Source organism: Carassius auratus, unplaced genomic scaffold, assembly GCF_003368295.1.
Source record: "Carassius auratus strain Wakin unplaced genomic scaffold, ASM336829v1 scaf_tig00029950, whole genome shotgun sequence".
Lineage (NCBI taxonomy): Eukaryota > Metazoa > Chordata > Actinopteri > Cypriniformes > Cyprinidae > Carassius > Carassius auratus.
In genome coordinates, this window is record NW_020525813.1 from 92,804 (window position 1) to 115,777 (window position 22,974).

A 22,974-nucleotide genomic window follows, 5' to 3' on the forward strand; every position below is an offset into this window, starting at 1 on the left:
TGATTGAAAAGTTATGAAACTTTGAGGAACATTAGATATGTCTATATCTAAAACCCATAGATATGAATCTGGATATGTTCAGTGATAATGTTCAAAAGTATCAGTTTTGAAATCTCCCAAGATATTAAAATTGTTTTGAAGTCATAACATGATTTTGTTCAAGTAATTGTGTGAAAATTACACTTTATTAATCGAAACTCTGTAAATTTGTGTCAAAATAATATGTGTCAGAGTTTTACTGCCTCTAGTGTTCATTTATATTGGAAAAGGAAAGTGCAGTGATTTACTTATTGGTACGTATTTCAAATTCAGTGGTTGCCTCTCATAATAAATGGAAAGAGCACAAAAAAGCCTTAGTTTCTTCATGGGTTCAGTCAGGTTCAGTCAGGCAGGTTCTAGTAAGGGTTTTCAGTGTTTTTGGTTTGAAAGCTCTCTGGAGTTCATTGACACCCAGGCAGTTTCCCCGTGTTTGGATTACTGGGCCTGAATGTGTATGTTGGGGATTGATCAGAAGATTTTTTTTCCAATTGTGAACTGATTACTGGACCGCTGAATTTGAAAGGATTACAGCAGCACTTGACCAGGAAAGCATCTACCCTAAACTTTCATTTTTCAGAAATTAAGATTTTCAAACTTGAAGATTACTTAAAGAAGACAGTTTGTGTGTTGCCAGTGAGTATGAAGCATTTTGTACTATTTGACTAAATCATAAAGTTTTCCACTTGTGCTAATAATCCACCATGACGGATTGAATCAAATGCTTTTTGTAAATCAACAGATGCACATTTTCACATTTTCTTAAATGTTCACATTTTAAATTTGTCTTTACTCGTGATGGTTCAATCAGTCTGTTTTACTGCTTAACCAGGAACAATGAGGTGTTTAATGAGAGTTTATTTTTGCAGTATATTGTGCATGAACAGTAAGTTTTTTGTTGTAAATTGTAAATTCATACAATGTTGCTTTGGATAAAAGTGTCTGCTAAATGCATAAATGTAATTTTAATTCTAAATTTAATTTAATTACATTTTTTGTTTGAAATGTTTGTTTCTCTCTGTGTGTTTTATTTGACACTTTTCTCATGTATATACAGTCCAGATAAAATGAAGCTCTCCATGACCCCCGATGATCATGTGTAGACTGTGTACATCAGAGACATTTCCCAAATGGGTGCAGTGCAAACAATCGGTTCTTCTAGTTTCTCAGTCTCAGAAATGACTGCTCAGGAGCAGCTCTGGACTCTGCTCACAGTCACACCTCACTATGTTGAGGGAGAAGAGAAGACCAAATAAAGAGGGCCGAAAGCCTGCTGGTGTAGAGAACAGCCCGTCCTCCGGCCGGTTAGCGATAAGACGGCCGCCGCAGCTGTAATCAGCATTAGCGCTGCAGAGCGGCGGACTCCTGCGTGTGATGGTGCAGGCATGGTCTGTTGGAGATAAGATGGAGAGTGTGTTTATTGGGGAAGTGCTGAGGAGATGTCAAGCTTGAGAGGGGACGGGGGCTGTTAGGAACTCATTTAAAGTTCTGATACCTCCGTTAAAGAGGAACGAGCCTGAAGGATTAGAGCGAGGAAACCGTCTCACAGAATATTACACAGGGAAATCATTTGTTTGTCTAATAGTTTACACTTTATATAACTTATTACATTTATTTTTTCCTAAACTTACTGGATAGACTTGCTTTATCATGCATGGACAAATGAAGAGCAAATGGAGAATATTTGTTAAAAATGCTCTGTAATTATTCAAATAATAGCCGCGGAACTTCATTCTGTCCAACTCAGAGGTATAGCACTGATTTCATGTCCTTTTCTTTTAAACAGACATTAGAGGATGCTGATGAAAAATCATTTAACTCATCCAGAAAAGGCAGCAATTTTCAGAAATGTGAAGGTTATTTGTGAGTATCTGTTGTGATAAGGAGATTTAGTCTTGAATAGAAGCCTTCCCTGTCACTCATGTATTACACAGCAGCGATTCTTCAGGCTCCTTGAACTGTCAGCGAGTTACTGCTTATCACAGACAGAACCATTATGGCCCATTGCTTCACTAAAACACAGGCTTGTAACTGTAACAGGAAGTTAGTTCAATATCGCTACTCGACTGAGTGTGTTGGTGAGCTTGATCCTGGAGGTCACCTTTAAAAGATGCAGGTTGATCAAGGTCGGCCACCTGCTTCAAATTATAATCTTCATTTGTTCTCAAAACAGTTAGGAAAAAGCCACGGTGGCCCACATATGACTTTGTATGAAAGAGAAATAAACCGTTCTGGGATTTTAGCAGTTGTTTATGATTAGATCGGTTTCTGTCTGTCTGAGCCGTGATGTTACTAATCCTAACTTTAGCCCAGTTTAGGTACTTGTTCTTGTTTCAGCTCCCTGCCATGAAACACTCACTAGTCTATGAGTCTTAGGTAAAAGTCGTTGTGTCTGTTGAAAGAGCAATTGATCACAATGCTTGTAAAAAAAACAATCTTAATTGTGAAGAAATTGGCCTTAGGGACACTAATGCATTGGTTGTTAACCCTCTGGAGTCGATCCCAGTTAATTTCAGTGAATACTCAATGAAGAGACATGAGAGATATATCTATAGAAACCCTGACATGTCTAATTTTAAACTAAACAAGTGCTGCTGAAAACAAATATTCTGTGATAAAGAAATCCATATGAAAATAACGCGATGTCCGTCTTTCAAATCTCCCTTCATTGTATCTAATGCGACCACGTCCACCACTAAACGCGCTTTTGAGATTATAATATTTCACTTTTAGCTCGCGGCGGCTTGTATACACCCAGGCCACAGAAAACAAAGCAGAGAGACTGTTCTTCAAGTTTTTTTATTTTACTGTTTGCTTTGTGCTGAGAGGAATAAGACATAATTCAACCCAAAAAAGATGCGCTGAGGATAACCTCAGGATTTGAGTATTGGATTTCCTCAGAAAAAGGAATGAAGTGCTTAATCCAGCTCAGAATCAGAATTCGTGCACACACACACTGTGAACACACACCCGGAGCAGTGGTCATCATTTATGCTGCGGCGCCCGGGGAGCAGTTGGGGGTTCGATGCCTTGCTCAAGGGCACCTTAAGTCGTGGTATTACTGGCCTGAGATTCGAACCCACAACCCTAGGGTTAGGAGTCAAACTATCTCCCAAAGTTTCATTCCCATAATCTAAATGTTCTACTGTACTACTAGTATCAGTGACGCACGTCCTGATATTGCTGGGTTAGATGTGTTCCTAGGTCAACAGATTTTGTTGACCCTGGAACAACATTTTACTCCAAAAATGTATTCTTGTCCATATCCCTACACCTAAACCTAACCTTAACCATGAATAATCCCTAAAATCAGAGGAAATGATAGATGAATGACACTGATGTACAAGTTGATTTTAATCAAAGATGTTGTCCCAGGAACGTGTCTCAATCGGTAAAATCAGGTTCTGTATCAGTGACCATCACAATAATGTTAATAATGTAGTTTATTATTTAGTTTATTTGAGAGCACATAAACAATATACACTTTGGAAATGCTAGTTATGTGATGTTCATTTATATATTTCAACATTACACAATACCAGTCAATACCAGAAAGTTACATTCTCAGCGCCATTACCCCATTCTTACTCCAAGTGTAATAATATACACTATACCATTCAGAAGCTTGGAGTCAGTAAATATAACTAACTTTTATTTAGCACACTCATGATGATGTGAGAATCAGCACCTGCAAGTCCAAGGCCATGGTTCTCAGCCGGAAAAGGGTGGCAAAGGTGGAGAGCTCCAGTCTCAATTGGAGGAGTTCAAGTATCTTGGGGTCTTGTTCACGAGCGAGGGAAGAATGGAGCGGGAGATTGACAGGCGGATAGGTTCAGCTTCTGCAGTGATGCGGTCAATGTCTGTCGAGGTAAAGAAGGACCTGAGCTGCAAGGCGAAGTGGCTCGGGCATCTGTTCCGGAAGCCTCCTGGACGCCTTCCTGGGAAGGTGTTCCGGGCACGTCCCACCAGGAGGAGCCCCCGGGGAAGACAGAGGACACGCTGGAGGGACTATGTCTCTCGGCTGGCCTGGGAACGCCTCGGTATCCCCCCAGAAGAGCTGGATTAAATGTCTAGGGAGAGAAAAGTCTGGGCATCTCTGCTTAGACTGCTGCCCCCGCGACCCGGCTCCGGATAAGCTGAAACAGATGGATAGATGGTTGGACCATAAATGTTACAATGTTGTTCTTTCAAATTTATCAAAAATAATATAATAATAATAATAATAATAATAATGATATAAAACTGAAATAAAAATATTATCAGCTCTTTTCAGCATTAATAATAATAATAATAATAATATAGATTTTGAGTAGAAAATCTGAATATTAGAAGGATTTCTGAAGGATCGTGTGACTGGAGTAATGATGCTAAAAATTCAGCTTAGAAAGTAATCTTAGATTTTTCCTAATAAACTGTTTAACTGCACTTGAAAGTGAATCTCAGATTATTTTGTGGGTTAATTAAATATATTAAAAATAAACTACAAACATAAGATTATATGCATTTATTTTGTCCTCGCGTTCTTTCTCGTAACTCTTCCCTCTCAGTCACATACCTGACTGAAAGCCTCATTATGCAGCTCATTAGCCTTTGTCTTGTCAGGTGTCAATCACAAAAATATTCATGAGACTTGATGCCTACTTGAATATGACTTTTACAAAAAAACAAAAAGTGTCTTAGAAAATTTTAATCAATCTGTTGTTTTCTGTGAGTAAACAAGATGATTTTCACGTAATTTTGAAGCAAAAATTCTAGGCTACAAGCTCCAGGTTTGACAGTCTTGTGAACAAATGTTCTGTATGTGTTTTGTGACCTTATTTGAGTGACTTCAAAATTGTAGTTTTTCACTAACCACACATAAACGTTGTATTCTCAAAAACACAATCATGTACAGTACAGACCAAAAGTTTGGAAACATTACTATTTTTAATGTTTCTGAAAGAAGTTTCTTCTCCTCATCAAGCCTGCATTATTTGATCAAAAATATAGAAAAAAATTAATATTGTGATATATTATTACAATTTAAAATAATAGTTTTGAAATGTATTATACTTTAAATGATCATTTATTTCTGTGATGCAAAGCTAAATTTTTAGGATCATTATCACATGATCCTTTAGAAATCATTCTAATATGATGATTCATTATCAAAGTTGGAAACAGTTCTGCTGCTTAATATTTTTTTTTTCAGAACATGTGATACTTTTTTAGGATACATTGACGAATAAAAAGTAAAAAAAAAAAAAAAAAAAAAAGCAGCTATGTTTTTAAAATATAAATATTTAGTAATAACAATATACACTACTGGTCAGTAATTTGGGGTCAGTAATCTTTTTTTCTTTTTCTTTCTTTTTAAAAAGAAAATCAAAACTTTTATTCAGCAAGGATGTGTTAAATTGATAAAAAGTGATAGTAAAGAAAATATATTATTAGAATATATATTATTAGAATTTTTTATTTTATTTTGAATAAATGCAGTTGTTTTTAACCTTTTATTGATCAAATATATTAGACAGCAGAACTGTTTCCAACACTCATAATAAATCAGAATATTAGATTGATTTCTAAATGATCATGTGATCGACTGATGTCACATGTGACACTGAAGGCTGGAGGAATGATGCTGAAAATTCAGCTTTGCATCACAGGAATAAATGATCATTTAAAGTATAATACATTTCAAAACAATTATTTTAAATTGTAATAATATATCACAATATTAATTTTTTTCTGTATTTTTGATCAAATAAATGCAGTCTTGATGAGGAGAAGAAACTTCTTTCAGAAACATTAAAAATAGTAATGTTTCCAAACTTTTGGTCTGTACTGTACATACATGCTACTTATATATCATTGTATCCCCGTTTTTTATTGAATACAGTGTTTTCATACTTTAGCTATGAATATATTTATAAGCAACTGAAAAAAGCACAAAAGTCATGGCAATGTCAAATTTTTCCAGGCCCCCTAAACCCCGTAGACCTCAGAGGGTTTAATCCTGGTCCACAGCACAATACTGTATGTTCAGGGTTATCTGACACAACCAGTTCATGAATCCTTTTACTAGCAAGCTGAATCAGGGGAGATGCACAAAATCTCCACAGGTCCAGTATTACCAAACACTGAGCAGTTGAATGGGATTCAAGCTCTTTTATCATGTCTATTAGTAGAAGTAAGGCATTGGTTAAAGCAGTGAAAATTACAGTTCAATACAGTTTTTCTTTAAGGCATAAAAGAGCTGTCTTCATTTGGTGAAATGGTCAGACAGAAACATCTTCCCTTTGGTGTTCACTTGGTGAGATGTTGTCGTGTGCCATCATGCTACTAGAGATCCATTCCTACAGAGACTCTCCTGAGCTGCAGATGAACAGATTTGTTGGTTTCGTCTGATCTCTGCTGCACACTGCTTCCTTGGATTTGCACAAACAAATTACTGTCATGACACATTTCGCAGCAACAAGTGTTATCCAGTGACATAGGTGTTCTGCCATTTCCTGACCTCAACACACACACACACACACACACACGTGGCAGAGTGGGATAGTGTGTGGAGTGTGTGGAGTTCTGTAGGGGGACATCAAGACTAACAAAATGACTTTGAGTTGACTTTGGTTGTAATACAGTTTTGAACTAACCTGATGTTTAAGAATGGTTTGAGTGCTTTATATTAGACATGTGCTGGTATTTGGTAATGCCATATTTCACGGTAATGAATATGCACAATATTGTTATCGCGGGCACTTCCAAAAACTGCGAATAGTTATATATTACAAATTATTTAGAATTTAGGATGCATTTTAGGAATATTTTTCCCATCAATTGGTCAAAATGCATAGCACCGCTGTATGCTGCTTGAAAGACACGTGTGTGCTCTGATGTAAACAAGCACGCTTGAGAAGAACAAGAGGAACACGTGAGAGACGCGGTGAATGAAAGTACATTCACTCTTTGACAGCAGATGGTGCTAAACTACAGAAAATGCAGCGCTTACCCAGGAAACCCCATAAATAAAGTGTTACTTTCTAAAACTCATTTTAATAGATTTAAATAGCCATAGAAGGGAGTCACTTGCGCTTCAGCCTGGCTGGTGCTTACGGAACAGGACACAATATTCAATTGTATATAAACGTTGTGTGCTCCAGTTCTGTTTCCTTGGTCTGAGCTAGACCTTGGGTTTCCTCTCTTAGATTTAAATAGCCATTCAGATTTGGGGATTTGCTATGGTGTTCCTCACAGAGCCAAATACTTAAAGGGTGGCGTGAAATGCTATTTCATGCATACTGAGTTTTTTACACTGTTAAAGAGTTGGATTCCCATGCTAAACATGGACAAAGTTTCAAAAATTAAGTTGTACGTTGGAAGGAGTATTTCCGGTTTGTCACAAGTTTTGGAAAGTTTTTTTCGAGTATGGCTCTGTGTGACGTTAGATGGAGGGGAATTTCCTTATATGTGTCCTGAGGCACTTCTGCCGGAAGAGCGCACTCCCGTATAGCAGAGCACTGAGAGCACAACAGACTTCACTGATCAGAGCCAGAGCGTCGCCAAATGTCACAAAAGAAGTGTGTTTTTGGTTGCCAGGGCAAGACAACCCTGCACAGATTACCAAAAGAGAAACAGCATTAAGGGAACAGTGGATGGAGTTTATTTTTACAGAGCATCAACGGAGTTGTGCAAGTGTTTGTGTTTGTTCCCTGCATTTCGAAGATGCTTGTTTTACAAACAAAGCCCAGTTTGACGACGGATTTGCACATCGTTTATTTCTTAAGGATAATGCAATCCCAACGAAAAAGGGTCACGATTGTGTGTTGGAACCGCATGCGGTGAGTAAAACTGCTTCAAATATCTCTGTGTTGTTAACTTAGCTATCAGCACGTAAGCACATCAAGTAAACAGCATGCGATGTTGTCATCAAACTGCACTTTCCACATGTACAGCTTAAAAAAAAAAAAAGACGACATAAAGTGGAACTTTATGTCATTTTCCAAAACCGCTAAGCAAATATATACAGTTTCATTACATACCACATAGAGACGTCATTGCTGATGCTGCTCTTGTTCAGTTTCAGCCTCTGGATCTGATTCTGGATCATAAATAAACGGCTGAATCTGACTGTTAGCCATGGTTTGTTTTGGATGATGGTTTTTTCCCTCACGGTAATGTCACAGTTTCCAAACGCTCTCAACGCAAAAGCCTACTCGCGCTCGTGATTCTTTAGCTCCGCCCACACGTCACTCCTCCAGCCGCTCATGTTTTTCCGGGAAAAATTGGTACAGACTATCTTTCTCTTATGAATATAATAAAACTAAAGACTTTTTGGAGTTATAAAGGATGCAGTACTACTTTATAGGTACTTAAGATTAACAGGATATTGAGTGAAAACGAGCATTTCACTCCCCCCCCCCCCTTTTAAATATTTCGATTTTATAGGCTACTAATTTTCAGACTTTTTTATTTTAATTTTAATCTGGACTACAATATGCCATAGATAATGTTTGAAAGTGTTTTGATTCTTTATTGTTAATTCACACTTTTGATTAGGGCTTCATTAGTTAACATTAGTTAATTTATTGTAACATACACTGACAATGAAAAATTCATTAATCTAAGGCATTGCATTATTTAACAACACATTAAAAAAAAGTTGCAACTGTTATTTAATGAGCTAACATGAACTAAGACTAAGATTTTTTGTAATATCTCTGTAGCAAATGTAGCTATTGCTCATTGTGAATGTTAATGCATTAACTGAGGTTAACCAATGAGGTCTTATTGTATATATTATTATTATTATTATTATTATTAAAAACTAAAACATTTAAGCAAGCCCAGCCCACTTTAAGCCCAACCCATTACTTTTAAAATATCTTTCCCCAACACTGCTTTAAACAGGCTTCTGTCTCTGCAGAAGAAATTCATGCTGTGCTGAGTTAAGCGGTGTGATGCTGCAGTGAGACAGTTATTAATATACAGTGTATCTGTGTGCACTTCCCCTTTACAGTCTCTCCGCTGGTGCTACACACGGGCCAGAGGATAGAGCACTTACCAGACCCTCGTCGTTAACACAGGGAACGCACTCGCACCTACATGTGCTTGTGATTGTAGCTGAAATATGTGTAAGAATTCTTACACTTTTATGTGTAAGAAGCCGAGCCGCTTCTATTGTCCTTCCTCTCGATTCAGTCTGAACGGGGTTGCCTAGGAAACCTTTGTGTGAAGGTTCAGTGTTCTCCAGCATTCAGATCTTTTCAGGACTGCTGTGTTTTCTGCTCAGTCCTGGACGGTTCAGCATATATAATGTCTGTAGGATTTGCAAAAGGAATGTTTGGAATGTTTTTGTTTGTGTGGAGCGTCTAATGTGCTATTACACTTTTGACTTTTGCACACTGCTGAATATTCTCTCTCTCACACAGCTGAAGGATCAAATGTTCATATAGAGTGAGAGATTTCAGCCGTCACCAACCAGAGGTGACTTTCCTACAGCTTATCTGTTTTCTCAAGCTTCTCATGTTAAGTGTCTGAATTTGAGTGTCTCTTCCAGACCTTGCAGCAGTGAATAGAGCTAATGTATGTGTTTCTGTGTGTGTGTGTGTGTGTGTGTGTTTGTGTGTCCTAGATTCCCTACATTATGGGGACCAAATGTCCTCACAAGTATAGTTCTGTCATGACAACTCTCTGAGACTCGCTGCACATATAACATATATGAACTAACCCACATACATAACATACATGAAATAATCCCAAAGCAGATCTATACAGGTGGAGCTGGGGAAGCTGGAGCATTAGCCCAGTATTTGAATCTTGAATAGCAGCTCATTGTCTGCTGATGTGAAAAGAACCAATCAGCTGCACCAGGGCTTAAAACGGGCCGAGCGGGCCTCATAGTCTCGGGCCAGTACCAACGAGGCCAGAATAGTGCAGGGTTTCCACAGTCGAGCCTGAAGCTAAAACACGCCCTTTACACGCCTCTCATGAACAATGTCATATAACCTCATCATTTCACCAACAAAGACAAGGTGTCAGAAAACTAAGAAATAAGTCACTGGAACATGCGCGATCACAAAACGAAGATGATAAAAGCGGACGTTTGTTTGCATGCTTTGCTAAATATTCAAATTCAAAAGCATCGATGTTTTAGTATAGATTAAGTGACATATTGATCAATAATTTATCAGGACTTAAAATTAATCACACAGAAATAAATGTATTTCTATTTTATTTATTAATTTTTAACGCTTATGAAAATAGCCTGCTTATTCAGTCGAGTCTGTTTCTGTTTATTTGTAGCCCCAGCAGCCTATATACATCACATTTAAAATTAATGATAATATCTCTATTTTTATAAAAGCTCCCGAACAAAAAAAACATTATTATAATTTTATGATATGATCAATTTTTATTAAACTCTCGAGATGAGACTTATGACAGATTATATAAATTACTAAATAAATACACGGTTGTGATAGAGAATAAGAAGCTGACGACTGATGTCTGATTTCTTCAAACAGTCAAATTAAAATATATTTACTGTGGTAATGTTAATGTCTAGCGTGCACAGTCTTTTGTATCGCTTATAAATATGTATGGTGATTATAATCCACATCGGATCAAGTTATTTCAAACACTCACTGTTGACTGAAAGGGAGTTTTGAGCTCAACTTATATTAAAAAGTTTTTAATACTGGTGTTAAAGCTGTTATCTCTCTGAAATGATCTCCAGCACGGAGCTCTCCAGACACAGCTCCGCCTTTCGTAACCCCTCCTCTAGCCCCAGCTGCCCCGCTTTGGCCCAAGGTTCACGAGGCACGATCAAGCCCCGGAAGTGACAGTGGACACGCGACTGGCCCTGGCACACACTAGCACGCCCGGTTTAAGCTCGACAGTGGAAACACTGCTATTGTTCCTGACGGTCATTGTCATGTCATCATGTGTGTGTTCTGTTCTATCTGCACCCGTGTAAGTGTCTCCAAGGAAAGTGTGGATGTGTAAGGATTGGCAGTTGGGATCAGCTTTAAACGTCACTGTTAGCAGAGCGGCTCTATTGAGTACAAACATGGCAGTGCTGCTTGTGTGTTTGTGCTGAGGTCAGGCAGCTGTACATCTACACACACTGCACTAAAGCACACACATCTCCTCCTGCTCTCGGTCTCATCAGAAGCGATTAGCCTGATCTAGAGAGAAGTTTCCCCTGCCAATCACACTTGGATCTGCTGCTCCAGAGACGATGGTGCTGACATCTTTGAAGCTCTCACTGAGAAGGGAAAAATAAAGGAAAGCGTGTGAGGGGACATGCAGAGAGGGAAAAGAAACAGAGAGAAGAAGAAAAAGTGGAGAAATGTCATTACCCGATCTCCGAATCCTCTCGGCCGGGAGACTTCTATGATACTCCATCTGCGCGTGGGACTTGGGGAGGAAAAAACCCCAGTGATTGACATGTCAGCGCTTCTTGTCCTGGATTTATGCAGTGCGGCTGGAATTGCTCCTGCACCACAAGGTCATAATTTAGCCTCCTCTTGGTTAACCTTCCCCCTGATAGAATTGCTTGTAATTTATAGTATTGTTTTAATTAAATGGATTGAGAGAGACCTAAGTGCCCACAGTTTCCAGACAAGCTATTTTTAAGGAAGTAGTCTGAATCTTTTAACTCTTGCCTAGGACAGTGAGTAGAGCAATAAAGTGGATGACTACTAAACCAGGGATGGTTGTTAGTGGAATTAAATCATTATAGAAAGGTCACAGGAATACACGTGCAACCTGACACAACCACACCTGAATGGAACAACAAAACAAAAGTCAGTCATTTATTATGAGATGTGTTGATAAATCCTATATAGCGGGACCATCGCCAAATGTGATGATTTTGATGTGCAGATTTATTTGAGGCTGGACTTCCTCCAGTGTATGGTGTTAATCAGAGGTGGATGTGTTTATATGGTCATAGATATAGGGCTGTGATGTTTGCCGTGTCAACCACATCACCGCGTTTGTCTACTGCCACCCGTGGTAGTGCACGTGAGTTCATGCACTCTATAGGAAGCAGAAATAACAGTAATATAATAATAAAAGTAAAAAAAATATATTATTTAGACTAAAAGCCTATGGTAATTCACAAATTACCTCTAACACCATACACAGCGTTTCCTTTAGATTGGCAGGTATCAGCGCAGGAAATACAGTTTATGCATTCAGGAAATACATTTTCTGTTGGGCGATTGACCTTGTTGGGAAACCAAATACTACATTTCCGATCTGGAGCATCTCCATTCATGTCACACATCCACGTTTTTACAAGTTCCCGTGATCGCAAATGCCTGGCTGGGCAGGTTTGTGAGGTTTTCTCCAAATTGGCCAAATGCAAACAAGACAGCAATAAATGAAAGATGTTAACAAGAAATGTGGCAATGATTCCTATTTCAAAGAGAGCTTGTGTTTATGAGCTGCTTGCTTGGCGGCGGAACAGTGAACGGTGTCTACTCTGGACACGACCCACCACATCACAACAGGCTTCGTCTGTCTAGTGTCTACAGGACATCTGAACTCTGTATCAGTATCAGAGGATAAAGAACTATTTGAGTACTAAATGCACGTGTGCTGTTACTGAATGCTGCTGGTGAATATGTTGAGATGATGTTTAAGTTGCCAAAATGTCCTTTTCTGTTAAATGTTTGTATATGTATTTTTAAAATGGAACTATTATTCTGCCGTCTTGGCCAGGATTCCCTTGAAAAAGAGATTCTGAATCTCAATGGGATTATTTCCTGGTAAAATAAAGGTAAATAAAAAATCAGTACCTCATAAATAGGACGAGACAGTTTACTGTTGGGGATTTGTCATGTCGTGTCATGCCGCATTCAGTGTAGCATCACTGATTATAATGAGTAGTTTCTCACGCTGCACCGCTCATGTCCGTTAGACAGGGTGTATTTAACTTTCTTATTTAGACGACTTTCTTGCTTAACTGTATTATTTATTTGACATTTATTTTTGTGTTTTGCTGGCTGTGTATTCACTGATGGAAGTGCTAAAATAAACATGATTTTAAGAGATGTGTATAAATATATATAAATATATAAAATATATAAAGTTTTAAGGCAGCTTTAATAGCCTTTTTGGCATCTCCATGATAACTGATAACAACACAGCATGCATGCAGTTTATTTCGTGCTTTGAAATGAAAGGATATGCACAAAGGCACTGGTGCACGCTGTCTTTGTGCATATCCTTTCATATCAAACCACGAAATACACTACATGCATGCTGTGTCGTGGTCAGTTGTCATGGAGTTACCATGCAACTGAAGAGCACAAGACCGTTTCCGCACTTGTTTCACTTGTGCCTGGCGCTGAAGTGAAGTTTCCCATTCTCAGTCATTCTGTGACTGAATAAATGAACTTCTTGTCAAGAGAAAAATTGACAGAAGCAGTAGTTGTGAGTGGGGTGCAGTGTTGCCAGATTGGAAATGTCCAAGTATCGTACCAGAAATTCTAAATTATTTGGAAGAAAATTATCGTACACGAGTCAAAAGAGTTATTTATCTATTCTAAACCAACAACATTTTGACACGACCTGCAAATTACCACAATAGATAACTAGGCGTATGGTTGGATGGAAGCAGTGCAACAAAATACTATCCTATTATTTTCTAATGATGCTTCGCGGCACATATTAACATATTAAAATGATTTTTAACACTTGCTTTGTCGCGTCCAGTGAAGAAGGAATTTAGCTGTTGCTGCGTGGTACAGTTAACTCCACATCTAAGCCACTGTCACGGGAATCCTGCGTGTTCCCAGATGTTGAAGGGGTTCTTGCTGTCATGGACCGCAACTAGTGCTCGTTGACTTTAAAGCAGCACCCTCCTGCATTCTTAACACACCCTCAGGTGCACACGAACGCATTTAGAGTGTCTGTAATGAGCCGATATTACATTATTACATATTACATTATATTATTATTATTTTATTTTATTTTATTTTTTTATCAACACCGCGCCACTGGTTGTTGGTACATTATCACCACAATCTGCCACCTTCACAGCCCTACATAGAAATTAATAGGGATTTCTGATAGCTGCTCCAGGAAAACACTGCCCATAACTGCTAGCCATAACCATTTTCACACTCCAAATCCATGCCTTCATTCCTAATGAGAATAGAGAAGGTGACTCTAGATCAGTGGCAAGAAAAGTCTTAGGTTCTGAAATGTTTTAATCATAATAATAATAATAATAATAATAATTCCTTACATTTATATAGCACTTTTCTAAGCACTCAAAGTGCTTTACATTGTCTGGGGGTATCTCCTCATCCACCACCAGGTTTTAACATTGCTTTAGACAAAATGTGTTTGTCTCTAGGTATGTGGCAGGGTTTTGTTTCAAATGACATCCATGTCAAATGGACTCGTCACTTGAATGTGCTGACCACTGGATTAAATCCTAATGAGTGTGCTTGTCTGTGTGAATAGAAATGATGTGTAAATGTTTTACATAAGCTAGTGGAATAACTGACTTCAAACAGCATTTGAAATTAAACTACTTTGTGGTTTGCAAATGTAGTTGTAACTTGACTTGTACTGATGACACTGTTTTTGAATCCAGAGTGTGCACATCACACATCTGCTCAGCGCTGTTGTTAATGTAGATTTGATTTGAGAGTAATGCAGTTTCATCGTATCATATTTTTAGTATTGTTTTTCCCTGCAAGTGCTTGAAAAAAAGCACAAATATGGGTTGCTTCAACACATTTCTACCAAAGAATGTGCCACATCTGTCAGTAAAAAAAAGAAGAAAAAGACCCATTGAATTGGCTTGACGAGCAGCTTTTCCTCCATCTGTTGATCTCTATCTCTGATTGAATCACACTGAAAGGGGTATTCTGGTGCTGTTGCTGTCGACATTTGAGTCTGTGTGTTGAATTCACATACTCTGTTATGACTTGGATGATGATTTGTCTCTCTCTGTCTTTTTTTTCCTTTTGTCCAACATGCAAGTTCAGGTCAGCATTGAGACTTTACTCGACTGGTTGCTGTGACTTCACATATGCTGGGACTAAAGTTCCTATTAAGGAAGACAGAGAGAGAAAGAGAGAGTGACTTGACTGAAAGAATAATATTTTGGGAACTCATGCCAATAAATAGTAGACTCCTTAGATGGAGTCTTTTTGTGACTGATAGAGTACAGTGTGTCATGGTAAACTCTGCTTTGTCTAACCCTGTTGCTGCCAACACAGGGGCTCCACGGGGAAGTACTGTCTCCACAGTGTTATTTACCCTTTAAACCACATAATGTAGAGGTTCCACATTTGATGTTTTCAAGTATGCAGATGATATGGCAATTGACTGGTGTTAGCGCAGTGGATAAGACATACGTCTGTGGTGTGAGAGACCCGGGTTCGAATCCACTGTGAGACACCAATGTGTCCCTGAGCAAGACACTTAACCCCTAGTTGCTCCAGAGGCGTGTGACCTCTGACATTTATATAGCATATATATTGTAAGTCGCTTTGGATAAAAGCGTCAGCTAAATGAATAAATGGCTGGTGTCAATCTAGTTTCCATCAGTTAAACACCAGGTAAACTAAAGAGATGATTTTTACTTCAGAACAAGAGGAGATACACGCCAACAAGTGAGTGCAATGAAGTAGTTAATGAATATAAATATCTAGGCACAGTCATTGATGTAAAATTGAAACGGGATGCAAACACAGGGCCTATTTACAGGAAAGGGGCTGCAATGATTGTGTGTGTGTGTGTGTGTATACATAAACTGGTTATTTTCTATCGCTCATTTGTGGAGAGTATTTTGACTTTTTTTTATTTCTTTTTTTTATTTTTTACTTTCAACTTTATTGCTTGGTATTTCTCACTGTCTGTGGTCAATAAGAACAAACTAAATAAGATTGTTAATATGGCTGGTGAGACTTCTGTGAGGAAAAGCCATACAATTCTCTGTGATGTATTACATCCACTTTATGGTTAATATGTTACAATCTGGTTGAAGGTATAGTTTACCGTTATTACAGTCTGCGCGTGCACAAGGGTCTTTTTTATCCTCCAGTATATTTCTGTTAAATAAATTCTTGTGATATCACAGTTTTCATTTTACATCTATAGCAGTGATACTGTTGTTGTTTGATTCTGGTTGTATTTGTATTGTAATGTAATGTAATTGTCAGTTGTCAAGTCAAGTCTTTTTTATTTTTAAAGCACATTTAACGGCAACAGCATTGCATCAAAGTGCTGTACATTTAAAACAAGGCAGATAACACAATTACAATAAGACAACAACTCTTAAGAAAATGCTAAAGAATAAAAATGAAATTTAAGAGCAGATCTAAAACTTGTCAGTGAAGAAGCAAGCCTCACATTAATAGGCAGGGTATTCCAGAGTCTGGGAGCTGCGGCAGCGACTGCCCGCTCACCTTTTGTTTTGTAGCGACAACGAGGCACGGTTAAAAGAGACCGACTACCCGATCTCAGAGCCCTTTGAGGAGAATAAGGAATCAAAAGATCACAGATGTATTTTAGTGCTTTGCCAGACAAAGCCTTGTATACTAGATTAACAATTTTAGAATCAATCCTGAGCTGTACTGGAAGCCAGTGAAGGGAAGTTAAAATAGGAGTGATGTGATCCCTCTTTTTAGTACCGGTGAGAAGCCTCGCTGCAGTGTTTTGCACAATTTGTAGAAGGGAAACCGCGGCTTTAGGCAAGCTGCTATAGAGGGAGTTACAATAGACCAAGCGTGAAGTTATAAAGGCGTGGATTACAGTTTCCTAATCTTTATAAGACAGGAAATGTTTTATTTTTGCAATCATTCTCAAATGGTAAAAACTTCCCTTCACTACGGTGCTAATTTGTTTCTCAAAGTTTAACAATGAATCAAATACAACCCCAAGATTTCTTACATCAGTTTTAACACAAGCAGAAACAGGGCCCAAACAAGAGGTAGCTATTGGACTAGGCTGACCTAAAATCAGAAGTTCACTTTTGCCCTTATTTAATTGCAAAAAATTATTAGCCATCCAACATTTTATCTCTTCAAAACAGTCAGAGAGTATGTCCCATGAATTGTCGATCTGAGCTGGAAGATAAAACTGCATATCATCCACATAGCAGAGGTACGATATCTTACATTTCTTAAAGGTGGAACCCAGGGGCAACATGTACAGTGAGAAAAGTAAAGTGCCTAAAATGGACCCTTGGGGAACAACGCAAGACAAGGGAACTGGCCGAGAAGAGACACTTCCAATGCTCACTGAGAAGGTTCTATCCTTCAAATAGGAGGACAACTACTGCAACACAACCCCCTGTATACGCACCACCTTTTCCAAGCTGTGTAACAAAATGCTATGGTCGATTGTATCAAATGCAGCACTTAAGTCCAATAGGACTAGGACAGGGTGCACAGAATTTGTCTGAAAATGTTTGGAAACTAAGCTGACCGTTGATTGTTGTTGATGATGAGAAGAAGGGTTGCTACAGATAAAAAATAATTTCCGAAAGGACAATAAACTAAACTAACTAACTGATTGAAAAATGTTGGAACGTTCCCTGTTGTATGGGTGGTTAGTCCTTACTAACATACTCACTCAGATAAACATCACTGTTCATACAGACATTTTCCATTCATTCATTCATTCATTCTCTCCTAAATGGTTTGGCTGCAGGAGGTCAGTTATGGCATTATGATGGCATAATCAATCCCAACAGCGTTTTAATGAGCAGAACAGCTTTTAGCTGTCTGGATGATCCTCTCTGCTGGATGTGAATGAATAGAGGCCAACACAGACAAACACAATTAACACACCATAGAGACCCGATTAACTAAGACGATCTTGCTCCAATTTCCCAATGCATACAAAAACACCCGCATGCACTATAACAGACATTTGTTACATGTATGAAAAGCTGAATGATTCTGCATGTATTGAGGATGGCTCGTTTTTGGTATGTTTAGCTAACCCAGAAAAAAAAACCTGGATAGTCTCAGATTAATTTAAAATATTGCATTTTGTTTTTAGGAGCTTTTCAGAAATTAAATTGTATGCATATTTTCCTGGAAGTATCAACTTTTCAGTTCTAAGTTGTTTACTAAAAATCATGGGTTGAAATTTTAATTTCATCCCTACTGACAAACATAAAACACAGAGTCATTCATTATTCATTATCATGCTAAATCTAAAACAGATATGAAGAGAAAGACGAAGACATGAAGCAAGCTATTCTTTCAGTTTATGTTGTTTTGTAGATCAGAAATCCAGTCGGGTACAGGCCAACTTTCAGCAGCCTCAGTGCTGTTCCTGCTGAATCACTGTGCATCAGATGGTCTGGACTGTGTTCCACGCTACAAAAGACTGAAGAATTTGCCCTAATACATGTCTGCTGAAGGTCTATTTGTGCCAGTTTAATCTGTCCTGTATGAGAAATGGAACCACAGTGACCTCTAGTGGCCCAGATAAGAAACTGCAGCGTATGCCATCCCATCAAGATTTCAGCCTGATCCAGCATCTAACGATTGCGCTCATTAATTTTCTCACAGGAAATCATTTTTACATAAAGGAAGACCAGGAGATTCTTATTAGCACTAGTTTGAGATAAAAACTGATTTACTTCAGTCTAGAGTCTCTGTCTTCAGTCTAGAGTCTCTGTGATTATATTAAAGTGTGTAGTATCTACGGAAGGATGGTATGAATTTACAAACTGCCACAGGCCAGGAGTGTTTTTGTTTTTAGTATAGATTTGGAAAAAGTGATGATGCACTCTTAGGGTTTGAGAAAGCTGTTTTCACAGATGATACATATGGACTTCTGCTGTAATGTGTGTTTTTGCAGGCAGCCCAGTGAACCTGACCTGCCGAGCGTTCTTTGGCTACAGCGGGGACGTGAGTCCTCTCATCTACTGGATGAAGGGAGAGAAGTTCATTGAGGATCTGGATGAAAGCCGAATCAGAGAAAGTGAAATTAAGTAAGTCATGAAATCCTTTATTTTCAAGAATCAAAGTTGCTGTCCGTATCTGAATTTGTGTGTGCAACAGAATTAATTAAATGTTGTGTGTTTGTGCACAAGTGCATAAATCTTCCACATCCAACTTGATTCAACCCTGTCAGAGTAATTCAGCGGATGAGTATTAAGACCTTATGAGTAAAAGCATCCCATTAATCTTCAGCTGGGACAGAGACGAGATGAGAAGCGTCTTTCTCTTGTAATCTCCATCTAAATGTCATTGGCTCCATTAATAATGCTGTTCAGGCATATTCAATTTTAAAGGGATAATTCACTCAAAAATGAAAATTGTGTGTTTATATGCTTACCCTTAGGGCATACAAGGTGTAGGTGACTTTGTTTCTTCAGTAGAACACAAACCAAGATTTTTAGCAAAAAACAATTGCAGTCTGTCAGTCTTATAATGTAAGTGAATGGGAATCACGGCTAAATCATACAATTAAAAAAAAAAAAAAAAAACATAGACAAAACCAAATTAAACCCTGCAGCTCGTGACGATACAATGATGTGTAAAAACACAAAACGATTGGTCTGTGCAAGAAACTGAACAGTATTTATATCATTTTTTACCTCTGATTCACACAATGTCCAAACTGTTAGAACTCTCCTGAGCGTGTCCTCCTGTGTGCGTTCTCAGCAGCAGGCGCGTGAAGCGTCTTCTTCTTTTTGATTGCCACCTATCTCTCAAGTGGGCCATTGACACTCCTAATTGAGATTGTAGATAGAGTGTCAATGGCCCACTTGAGAAATAGGTGGCAATAATGCACTTATAATAGTGATATCTGGTTCGCAAACAAATCGTTCAATTTAACCGGTTCTTCTTAGTGAACCGGTTTGAACCATTTCACCAAATCGAACTGAATCATTTGAAATGGTTCGCATCTTCAATAAGCATTAATCCACAAATTACTTAAACTGTTAACTTTTTTATGTGGCTGATACTCCCTCTGAGACAGAATAAACCAGTATCCAGGACTAATTAATGTACTCAGACAGTACACTGACTGACCTGCCGTGAAGAGAGAACTGAAGATGAACACCGAGCCGAGCCAGATAACAAACATACATCCCCACTGCTGGAGCTGTTCTTGTCCTCTAGTCAAGAACCGGTTGCATCGGTTTTCGGATCACCAGTACACTGAACTGAGAACCGTTTCTGTCGGACGCGTCTGATTTGAGAACCGATTAGCTGATTCTCACTCTCGAGTCAAGAACCGGTTGCATTGGTTTTTCGGATCAACAGTATTTTCTTTCGCAAGTGTCCGATTTGAGAACCGAGGAGCTGATGATACTGTGCATGTTTGTAATTTTTCAAGAGGACAAAATGCATATCAAAATATTTTGTTAAACAACAGAAAGTGTGATAAAATAACTACTACTACTAATAATAATAATATTTTTTTAAAGATGAATGTATCTAATCCGTGTATTTTGTTAAATTATTATGTAAGATTATAGGCCAAAGGGTTTTTCAGGGAAGTTAGACAATAATTACTCTAAAGACTCTGTTTAATAGGAATAAGGGATGATTTATGAAATACCTGTACTTATAGTCAACGATGACACATTGACAAATTGAGTTTTGTAGTAAATAGAACATGAACTTTAGTAGAGCAGCTGATGATACTGAACTGCAACGTGCCGGTTTGTTGATTCTCGTTCTCGAGACAAGAACCGGTTGCATCGGTTTTTGGATCAGCAGTAATCTTTTAGGCATTAAATTACCTCCATAAACTACAGATTTAACTACTGTGACACATAACATCCCTTTAAATTAAGATTAAATAAAAACACTTCTCATAAAGAAACAAGAACATGGTTCTCTTTTCAATTATACAGTCGTGGCCAAAAGTTTTGGCATTGAAATATATGTTGTGTTTTGCAAAGTTTGCTGCTTAATCTGTTGTGGTGTTCATTCACATTGTTTCTTTTAAATTTACATTTACATTTATTCATTTAGCTAAAGCTTTTATCCAAAGCAACACACCACAGACGTGTGTCTTATCCACTGCGCTACCCTTACGAAAAATAATCATGGTTTTATTATAGTAAAACTATAGTAACCCATGGTTTTTTGGCGTGTTGACTACCATTTGTATAACCACAGATTTACTACAGATACCATGGTTAAACTATGGTTAATTTAGCAAAACCATGGTTAATTTGTGGTTACCATGGTTTAACTGTAGTAACCATGGTTTTTCGGTTTTAATGCTGTTTTATAACAAAGTTCGGGATGAGCAGTCGCAGTTCATTAACCTGATTAACACAAGTGGAGACCAATCAGTAATCAACTCATGACAAGGTATAAATAACAGCAGAACCTACCTCTGTTCATTGACAGTTTTCAGCATCCCTCCTCCACCCCATTTCTCCTCACTTATAGATCCATCTACTCTTACCACAACCGGGGGGAGTACTCTGGGTTTGGGCCACATCCCGAGCTCGGAGCCCTCCACCCGGACAACACGCCAAATACGCATAACCTTACTGTATTAATATACGTAGATGTGAACTCGTGAATTTGTAGTAAAACCATGGTTAATTTTCATAAGGGTAACACCACCCCCATCATTAAATCATTAAAATCATTTCTAAAAGCTTAATTGGTCAAAAGAATAATTACTTTTCACACACACATACAAATCCGCAGTTTTAAAAAAAAAAAAACAATTACCAGCTAACATTAATTGACTAATCATATCAGCAGCATGTGTGAAAGTGTGAATGAGTACTAATCAGGTTAATCACTATCATACTAATTAGATTGTAAGAACAGACTGATTGTTATAAAAGGAGGAAAGAAGTGCTTTCAATTATTGTGTTCTTATTAGCAACGGTTACTTCCAAAGAAAACCTTGCAGCCATCATCACTTTGCATCAAAATGGCCTTACATGAAATGAAATTGCTACAAAGAATATTGCACCTGAAAGAAACATTTATCGGATGATTGAGAACTTCAAGGAGAGTGCAGTGAAGAAGTCTTCAGGAAGTCCCAGAGTGTCAAGTCAAGTCACTTTTATTTATATAGCACTTTAAACAAAAATGATTGCGTCAAAGCAGTTAAAGGCAGTTCATCATTGAATTCAGTGATGTCATCTCAGTTCAGTTTAAATAATATCTGTGCAATCAAGTTAACGTCAACGAGTGTCCAGCAAGCTTCAGGACCGTCTCTTAAGAGTCAGCTACAGAATCATGTCTCCAGCAGTGCATAGCTTGCTCAGGAAAGGCAGCAGGTTGGTGCGAGAGCATCTGCACACACAGTGAGGCCAAGACTTTTGGACAATGGCCTGGTGTCAAGAAGGGCAGCAAAGAAACCACTTATCTCTAAGAAAAACAGAAGGACAGAAATTCTGCACGAAACTACAATGATTGGACAGTGGAAGACTGGTGCAAAGTTTTCTGTTTTCTCTGATGAAACTCCCTTCTGACTGTTTGGGACATCTGGAAAATGTATTGTTTGGAGAAGAAAAGGTGAACGATACCATGATTCCTGTGTCGTGCCAACAGAGAAGCATTCTGAGACCATCCATGTGTGAGGCTGCTTTTGACATCCTGCAAGATGAGACGAGTTATTTCTTACCACTAAATTCTAAAAAAAAACCAGAGGTGTTAATTATCAGACCTCAAACCTCTGCGTGTAATAAACTAGAACACTGTCTAAGACTTGATGGTTGCTCTGTCAATTCTTCGTCATCAGTTAAGAACCTAGGTGTGCTATTTGATAGCAATCTTCTGGTTGTTCTGCACACTTAATAAACAAACTACAGTTAATACAAAATGCAGCCGTTAGAGTTATTACTAGAACCAGGAAGTATGACCATATTAGCCCGGTCCTGTCAACACTGCACTGGCTCCCTATCAAACATCGTGTAGATTTTAAAATCTTGCTTTACTTACAAAGCCCTGAATGGTTTAATTATGGTGACCGGTGATG

The 22,974-nt window shown here is 38.2% G+C and overlaps 1 protein-coding gene across 1 annotated transcript in view; it reads left to right on the plus strand.

The window, feature by feature from the left end:
• The window catches only part of LOC113079966 (interleukin-1 receptor accessory protein-like 1-B), a 131,083-nt gene that overhangs the window by 90,699 nt on the left and 17,410 nt on the right, over nt 1-22,974 (plus strand). The window contains exon 8 of the mRNA XM_026252211.1: nt 18,865-18,997. Coding sequence (XP_026107996.1) covers nt 18,865-18,997 — 133 coding nt within the window. The remainder of the gene's footprint in view (nt 1-18,864; nt 18,998-22,974) is intronic.